This window comes from Castanea sativa, chromosome 11 (assembly GCF_040712315.1).
Source record: "Castanea sativa cultivar Marrone di Chiusa Pesio chromosome 11, ASM4071231v1".
Classification (NCBI taxonomy): Eukaryota; Viridiplantae; Streptophyta; class Magnoliopsida; order Fagales; family Fagaceae; genus Castanea; species Castanea sativa.
Window position 1 is genome coordinate 3,269,906 of NC_134023.1, and position 9,538 is coordinate 3,279,443.

At 36.2% G+C, this 9,538-nt stretch overlaps 1 protein-coding gene across 1 annotated transcript; it reads right to left on the reverse strand.

The window, feature by feature from the left end:
* Positions 1 to 6,595: 6,595 nt before the first annotated feature.
* Positions 6,596 to 8,096, reverse strand: LOC142614575 (uncharacterized). The gene is made up of 2 exons (XM_075787130.1): positions 7,496 to 8,096; positions 6,596 to 7,405 (listed from the first exon to the last, which is right to left on the reverse strand). Exons 1-2 carry the CDS (start codon positions 7,660 to 7,662, stop codon positions 6,745 to 6,747), a joined length of 828 nt encoding a protein of 275 aa, XP_075643245.1. The 5' UTR covers positions 7,663 to 8,096; the 3' UTR covers positions 6,596 to 6,744.
* Between the last annotated feature and the right edge of the window lie 1,442 nt (positions 8,097 to 9,538).

Sequence of the window (9,538 nt, forward strand, 5' to 3'; positions counted from 1 at the left end):
TGCGGTTTGCGTGGTTTTTTAATTACAAAACCGCAAACTGCACTACACCATGCAGTACAATGCATTGTTACTTGCAATGCGATGCTGTTATGCCATTTTGCATGCAGTTTTAGTGCAGTTTTTGTAGTTTGTGTAGTTTGGTGAACACCCCTAATTAGAGGTGTCCATAGATCTACCAAACCTAACCCACCCAAGGGATGTTCGACCACACTTGAACCAAAATCGATCCAATTGGTGATTGCAGGTCTCCACATTCAAAATCTAACCATGGTGAGTCAAATGACGGATTTTCTCTTCCCAAAATTCAACCCACTCGATTCAACCAATGAACCTAGTCAAATCCAATGGAGATCCACTGGATCCAACAAGATCTTTGCTAAATCTAGTGAGATTTCCACCAAATCTTTGCCATTCTAAGTAGTTCTCTACCTTTCTCAGCCATTAATCGATGTCGACTAGCTTGCCACCCTTGAAATTCTCAATCCATTTGACTCGTTGTTCCATATTAGTCGACAGCAAGTTGAGTTTCCCTCCACCTCATCTAATTAGGTCAGGGTGGGTTGAGCACAAACTTGACTTGATTCAACACATGGACACCCGTAGTGATCATCGTTACTTCTTCTTCTTCTTCTTTTTTTTTTTTTTTTGGTTGTTGTTATTCTGGTTCTAGCTATAGTTAGGCTCCATTCGGTTAAAAGGATGAAAATGGTAAAATCCATTATATGTGTTTGGTAATAGGATACAAAAGTTTTTTTTTTTTTTGAGAAACAAATAAGATAGAAAAGTAAAACGGTGGAAAATAAATATGTTGAAAAATAATATAAGAAGTAATTTTTTAATTATTAGATAAGAAAAATATTATTTATCATCAATTAAATTAGTAAAAATGATATCTTATAGAAGTTTATACGGCACTATTTTTTTAAATAAACGTTTTTTAAAATAAATGTTTATACATTGCATTTCCTATATTTTATATCCTTCCTTTTATATTTCTTTTGGTTACAATTTTCCATGTAATTCAACAAGAGCATCCTAAGGAAACAAACTTCTCAATTTACTAGTCCTATGTACTCAAACATAAGAGTCTCTCTTATGAGAAATTATTGAACTCCGTTCAGTACTAATACTAATTAGTACACATTAAAATAAAATAACATACTAGTTAGTGCACATTAAAAAAAAAAAAAACTAATTCCAAGAGTCAGTGTAATTCCTGGCCCCACCGTAGCTGCTTTCTTTCTTGGCATAAATGAACTTTTAGTCCCTACATTTTAACTTTTTTTCATTTTAGTCTCTAAATTTTATTTTTACCACTTTTAGTCCCTAAGTCAATTAACGCGTGTTATTTTCGTCCTTTTCGTCAGTCAGCTGACGAAAATTGCTGAGGTGGCAGCTGGAGGCAATAAATATTATTAAAAGTGCCATGTCAGCATTTTAAAAAATAATAATAATAATAATTTATCAATTTTAATTAAATAAAAAACAAAAATAAAACAAAAAATCACTAAAATTAAGATAAAAAATATCTTGAATCTCTCTGGTGTTTTCTCTTCCATCTCATTTTCTTAAATTAGTTTTTCTTCACTCTCTCTCTAATCCATGTCTCACTCTCTCAAATTTTCTCATTCTCTTCTCTCTCTCTCTCTCTCACATTCGTGTTTCTCACTCATGTAACTGGTGGTGTAGTGGCTCGTGGTGGGTTGAGATCGGGGTGGGAAGGGTTGAGATCGTGATGTGATGGGGTGGGTTGAGATCAGGGTGGGGTGGGTTGAGGTTGGTCTGGGGTGGGTGGGTTGAGATCGGGGTGGGGTGGGTTAAGGTTGGTCTCGGGTGGGTGGATTGAGACCGAGGTGGGGTGGGGTGGGTTGAGTCTGGGTGGCTAGGGTTGAGTTTGAGGCAGCTGGGTTTAAGGTTGGGGTGAGGTGGGTGGGTTGTGAGCCGGCTGGGTCGGGATCTGGCCAGTGAAATACTTATCACCAAGATGCAAATGGCGGAGATTAGGTATTTCAATGACAGTTAAGAGGCAACTCACCGGTCATGTTGTTGTTGTAGAGATCGAGGACTTGGAGATTCTTGAGAGAAGCGAGTTGGGTTGGGAAAGTGCCGTTGAAAATGTTGTTAAGGTCGGCTTGGGTTTAGGTCAGGCTGGGTGGGTGGGTTGAGACCGGCCGGTGGAGGTTGAGATCTGGGTTTCGTTTGTGTTCGATCTCTATTTATGATCTAGGTATGTGTTTGTGTTTGGTCTCCATTTGTGATCTGGGTATGTGTTTCTGTTTGGTCTCTGTTTCTTTTCTTTTTTTCTTTTTTTTCGTTTGTGTTGTGATCTAGGTTTAAGTTTTTGGTTGCTGGATTTGTGTTCTTGGTTGCTGGGTTTGATCTAGGATGAACACGAAGAATATTTTGCTGGGTTTCGATTCTTTTGTTTGTTTTTTTTTTTTTAATTAAAATTGAGTAATTATTATCATTTTTTTAAATTCTGGCATTTAAAAAATGTCAAATAATTTTTTTAATAATATTTTATTGCCCCTAGCTGCCACCTCAGCAATTTTTGTCGACTGACTGACGAAAAAGACGAAAATAACATGTGTTAATTGGTTTAGGGACTAAAAATGGTAAAAATAAAATGTATGGACTAAAATGAAAAAATGTCAAAATATAGGGACTAAAAATGTATTTACGCCTTCTTTGTTTCTGCTTTTTATATACAGATAATTAGTTGATAGATTACAATAAAGTAGAAGGATATTTAAGTAATTTGACCTAAAAGACCCATTTTCCTCCCTTCCTTTTTTGGTGGGCTCATGTGAGAAATACCCAGCTCATCCATTTTCTTCCCATTTTTCCTTTTGAATCAAACAAAGGAAAACCTACGTGTTCCCTCCGCATTTTTTTAAGCTTTTCATCCATCAACTTTTCAACCCCAATAATGTAAGCTACTTTAATTAGGATTTAGTTAATTTATTGAGACAAAAGAAAGTTAGGACTCAGGTTATCTACCATCTTTATCTCCAAAACGTGGATAGAAAATTTGGAAATAGAAAAGGACCCCAATAGTCCAATGCCGACAAGAGAATACTTTTAGTTTTTTTTTTTCTTTTTTTTTTATAGTGATTTTTTTTATAGTAATTTTATTTTATGGGCAAAGTTTAGCTACAAAATTAGTTATAACTTTAAGATACAACCTTACTTAATATATTTTTCTTTGAGGTAAATTTTGACAAACCCACCATTGGATTACATCTTCTTCTTATTTCCTCCATGTTTGCAAAATTTTTAGAAAATTGAAGATCAATAGTTATGTCATCAATAAATATTTTAAATTGCAAATTTTTATAATTTAAAATTATGCATAAAATATAAACTTATAGATCATATAGTAAATAATATCTGACTGACACAAAATTCAACATGTGTATTAAGAACATAAAGAATATGCAATTTAACAATTAGATTTTCAAAATATATAGTAATACTTATTTTAATGTGTAAGATTATAACTTTAAGTTATAATCAATTTTGTAGCAAAGTTTTATCCTTATTTTATTTTTTAAAAGTTTACAAAAATGATATGATATTGGCACGAGAGAATAAATGTAGCAACAATTTTATTAGAAAAAGTCTATAAGTTATTATAACAATTGTTGCGATGTAGGAACCAACCACAGCCGATATAGTGTCAGCCGAAGTCTAACCGACCTACAAGAGAATATATACTTATGACGTGGTTGATGTCGATCGTTAGTGGAAAACCAAATTATGCTACGTTTTATATAGATTTACTAAGTCAATCGATGCCCAAATTGGCCAAACCCAATAGAATAGTCGAGCTGAGCTAATACACCAACCATGGCTCGAGAATGCATTGCAGTGCAGTTTAGTAAGCAGAGAATCGAAAAATGGACCATGTCGGCTCTGCAGGAACAACATATTGCACACCTCTAAATTTGTTGGGATGAATGCCACGTCAATAATAACATAAATACAATTTCTTAAAAGTTATTTTTTGTTTTGTATTTAAAAGTCAGTACACTAGGTCATTTGTTAATAGACTTTAAAAAACAAATTGATAACAATTTTATGAGAAATATAAAAAATTGTCAAAAACACTAGTTAATCCTTTCTTTTCCTATAAAAAAATTTAAAAATATTTTCTAAATTAATGCTTTTTGGGCTTTGGTTAAAGGTTATGTACAAAAATTTATGTATTTTTTCTAAAATCAAAACAGGTTTAGTTAACATGTATCTTATGTCAAATAAAAATTAGTTTTTTGTGACAATATTTATATGAGAATGCTAAAATTTAAAATTTTGATTTTGAAAGGGATGTAGTTAAATTTTTGTGACAATATGAATTTTATTGTTGTCTAACATGATTTTGTGGTTTACCACTCACAGTTAACCACATATGATAATTGTAACAAATGGTGTGAAAAATGCTATGGTCCTAGAATTTGTGGGATAAATATAATAGTTTCTCATCTCGTAACAGTAAGATAGATTGATTAATTTAGATGAATAGGACTTCAAATGCTGTTTTATGAATAATGACTATTTATCATTAAAACAAGACAACAATTAATCCCCTACTCTACAAGTTATTTTACCAGTCGAATTTGAGCTAACTCAAACCCACAAGATTGTTTGGATTCAAATTCTATTAGATGTGTATTAAAAAAATTTTAAAAAAAAATCTATCCATAGCATGCAAGGTTGTACAAGGACGATTTTTCTTTCTTGAAAAATAATTAAACCAACTACTCATCATGGGTAATAAATATTGTTGAAATAATATTCCTAAGGACCAAACTTTCTGTACCATGATGACTGGTGGTATATGTTGCTGCCAACTAAGATGTTGGCTGTAACACCCCATAATTTTATTACTAATTTACTTCATATATATGTATTAAAGAGGAGGCACACAATTAAATAGATTTAATTGATTTGAGTCTAAAATATTTAAATAAGATAATTATTATGGTATAAGAGGCCTATGAGAGATGGCATAAGTAAATTGATGGGCCTTGATAAGCTTAAAAACCTTACCCTTTTATCCTTGAGCTTTGCGTATATACAAATAAGGGCTTTCCCCTCTTTTAGTGGCACCACACAATTTTCTTGATTGAATCAGGTCAGCCCTCCCCTCCTCATTTCTTGGGTTATTTTATTTACGTGACACCTATCAAGCTTCTATATGGTTTGAGGGTTAGTGATATCTCCCACATCTAGGAGAGAGAATGTTTATGTATATTTAGTCTTTATGCCCACAAATCAAAGGTTGGTAGACGTGAACTAAGAGGGCGGTTGGATTCAACTGAAAAGGGCTGCGTTTTGCGTTTCAGCGTTTTCAGCCTCTTTTTTTTTTTTTTTTCCCAGCCGCAGTTGTTGACAAGTCTTCCGTAAACAGTGCATCTGTGCACTGTTTATAGACTCACAAATTTCACTTTTCAGAAACTTTTTCATTAAAAATAGGTCCCGCAGTACTATTCACACATTTTAAAATTATTTTGCTACAGTATTTTCAGTTTTCAATTTTTAACAATAAGTTCTATCCCAAACAGAACCTAATTTTGTCACCATGCTAATGGGAAAAAGGTGCTTTATGGTTCTATATAATTATACTTATCTAACTGAGTTGACCTCCAATCTGTCATCTACGCATATATCAATATATCATTGTTCAAATATTTTGTCCAGCCTAATAGACTGTGAAAATAAACATTACTCTCCCCAGTAGGAGTTCTCTCCCTATCGCTGTATACGACTATCTACCTCCCTAGCTTCTCTTTCTAATGGCTTTCTTTTGGCCGCCTAATCCTCCTTAGGCAGTAGCCAATATCTTAAGGGTAATGGATCAGAGTATTCTCCATATCTTACAGAACTTGCAGCTTACAAAAGAAGAAGAAGAAGAAGCCATTCCTATCACAGTCACAAACAGCTCTGATCTTCTAGAAGAATGTTCCTTAAGTCCCTTTGGGCAGCTTCTCTCTGACCGGCAACAGAACCAGTGAGCTCTGAAGAACACCCTAAGATCAGCATGGAAGATGGGTTCAGACATGAGAATAGTGGGAGTTGGGAATAATATACTCCAATTCAAATTCAGTTCTAGGTACCGACTCGAATAGGTTGAGAAGTGTGGGCCTTGGTGCTTTGACAATAACCTTCTCCTGCTTTGCAGATGGAAAAAACGGCTTACATCCACAAATATCAATTTCACCCACTCACCATTTTGGGTCCAAATTTGGGGCCTTCCTTTTGAGCACATGTCGCAGGGAGCAGGGAAAGATATGGGAAGTAAAACAGGCAGATTTATAGAGGTAGATAAGCGTTCATGGCAATCTGATCAGGCAAAATTTATGAGAGTCCGTGTTGATTTGGAGATTGATAAGCCACTCAGAAGGGGTGGCCTATGAAGCACGGGTGCGGGTGCGGGTGTGGGTGCGGGTGCGGGACTCGGCAATTTTTGAAAAAGGTGGGTGCGGGTGCGGCGGGACTCGGCGATTAAAAAATTATTAAAAATATATTTATTTATATTTTTAATATATTACTAAGCATACTTTTTCACATTATATAAACATATACCAAATTTAAGAACAACAGTAGATAATAACTAAAACATGATGTTCATAAATTAAATACAACCCACAAGATTGAAACTAAAACATTCCAAGATGTTCAGAAATTAGAATACAACTCATAAGTTTGAAACTAAAACTAAATAAAAGACAATCAACAAGACAATCAAATCCCAACATCTTCATCATCAAGATCAATAGATTCACTTCGAACTTCACTTCGAACTTCACTTTCACTAGTAGTAGCACTAGTGCTAACATTCCCAATAACTATGGCCTCCAACTCTGGCTCATCAAGAGTAAGGGTTGCACTCTCAAGAATTCCAGCTCCTCCATGTATGTCGCTCTCATTCCAAGAGTCTCCTCCAATGTCCCACATCTTTGTTGCGGTATGTATGTACTCCGCATTGCGCCTTGACAAGAGTCGAAGATTAGAATGCACATATACCAAATCATCAGCACGTGCAGGAGCCATTTTGTTTCTTTTTAAGGAATGAATGAATTTGTATGTGCTCCAATTCCTCTCAGCACATGAGGATGAACAAGGTTGTCCAAGAAGCTTAAGGGCAAGGGTTTGAAGAGTTGGAAATGCGGTACCATGGTATTGCCACCAATCCAAAGGTTGTAAGATCCACCTATCTGTCAAGGCAGCTGGTGAAGGAAACCTCCCTCCTGAAAATGCTGCAAACTCAAACTTCACCACACTTAATTCATTCCCATCTTCAAAGTATCGATCTAAACACTTGCTCCTTTCCATAGAAATTTCATAATCTCGATGTGGAGCAACGCGTTTTGGATTTTCCAAAAGCCATTCAATGGAGTAATACCTAGAGTTAAAGATTAAAAAACAAATATAAATAAAAGGTGTGTTTTACTAGAAAGGGGAACTAAAGAAAATAAAAAATAAATGTACTTACTTAGGATTTAAGGAATGAGCTAAGCAATGTAGTGGTGTACAGTTTTTAGTCCATCGATCAATGAGTATATCATACACCACACTCCAAAATGAGCAATGCTGATCATCTTCCAAGCCTTCGTGCCGATATATTGCTGCTTTCACCTTCTCTATCATTGAATCCCACATTTCATCACACTAGCATTATCAGTGATGACTTGGACAACTTTTTCATGTCCAATCTCTTTTATAGCATCCTTCAACACCCCAGCAATATAATGTTTGTCTTTGAATTCACCTGACCCATCAATTGCCTTTATAAACACTGGACCCCCATCTGATACAGCCATAATATTAATAAGAGGCCTCCTTTGTGGATCAGACCATCCATCAGAAACTATACTTACACCATGTTCAAGCCAAAAATCCTTAATTGGTTTCAAAAGTCCTTCAACATGAGCTCTTTCTTTTTGCAAAAGTGTTGTTCTCAAAGCATTGTATCCAGGAGGAACATAACCCGGAATGCTATGAGTAGCAGCATATGCATAGGAATTACGATAATATGGGTTCCTTGCAAAGTTAAACGGAAGCCCAGCAGTGTAAAACATCCTAGCAATTGTACTATCCAACTCATGTCTAGCATTATTCTGGTATGCTTTCTCCAAAGTATTATTTACAGCCACCTTCCTCCTCTTACCATCAATCGGATTTGTACTATCACTCCTTTCATGTCTCCGAAATTGGGAAATAGGTATAGGCCCACGGCCTGGGGGAGGTGGGGGTAAGGGAATTTGACTTCTCCGTTCCCTCTCTAACTTTTCATTCTCAACTTTATCATACATTTGCATTTCCAGCCTATGACTCGGTGTCACCTTAGGGCACGGTTTAATTCCTTTATTAGGAATTTTTAACAAATGAGCCTTAACCCTAGAATAAGATCCCATATAAACTACACCACAATAATTGCACTTAAAGTATGTGTTTCCCCCTGATTTAACAGATGCACCAGCTGGTTTTTCTACTTTAGTCACATACTGCCAAAGAGAAAATTCATCATTTGGCACTTCTTGATTAGACGAAGGTGAAGTTTCTGTGCTAGTAACTTCGTCCATTGCAAATTCAATAGATTGAATTTAACCTACAAATAATAACTATTAACTAAATAAATTTAGAATAAATCAAACCAAGTTCACAAATTCACAGAGTCACAAATTCATAGATTCACAGTTCATGATATTAACCAAGTTTACAGATTCACAAACTATTATTCTCAACTCAAACTATTATTTGATAACTATTAACTAAGATTCACAAGTTCACAAGTTCACATATTCACAAGTTCACGTATTAACAGATTCACAAGTTCACATATTCACAAACTAAGATTCACAAATCACATTCACAAATCACAAATCAAACTAAATCAAACTAAGAGTCTAAGATTGAAAGTGAAAGCTTTATTAATACCTGAGAGAATGCGTGAGAGAGAGTTGAGAATGCGTGAGAGAGATTGAAAGTTTGAAACTTGAAAGTGAAGGCCGAAGGGTTGAAGCTTGAAGGCAAAGATGGAGGGCTGAAGCTTGAAGGCAAAGACCAAGATGGAGGGCAGAGCACAGCTGAGAGGCAGAGCACACAGCTGAGAGCAGAGAGGCAGAGAGGCAGAGAGGCAGAGAGCTATGAAATAATGAAGTGCACGGATGATATTTTTTTTAATTTGGTGAAGTGAGAATGTAGTGTTCTGTTTTGGCTGAAGTAGGGTTAGGTTTAGTTAATACGGTGCGTTTCGCACCTTTCTATTTTTTTTTTTTTTTGAATTTCGGCCTGAATCGGCCGTATCGGGCTGAACCGGAAATTTCGGCGGTTTCGCCCGATACGGCCGATACGGCCGATTCCGGCCGATTCGGCGCGATTCCGCCCGAGTCAGCGCGAATCGAGCCGAGTCCACGCCGCGTCGGCGCGAGTCGGCGCGATTACCCATCTGCCACGTGGCCGACGCGGCCGGACGCCGCACCGACGCGCGAGCAGCGGCGTCCCTCGCGCGTCGGCGAGTCCCGCCGCGTCGGAC

Bases quoted from the DNA above. Each gene is read 5' to 3' on its own strand.
- LOC142614575 (XM_075787130.1), bottom strand. From the start codon at position 7,662: ATGTGGGATTCAATGATAGAGAAGGTGAAAGCAGCAATATATCGGCAC. The intron at 7,406-7,495 runs GTAAGTACATTT...CTTTAACTCTAG, and splicing joins GCTCATTCCTTAAATCCTAA to GTATTACTCCATTGAATGGC.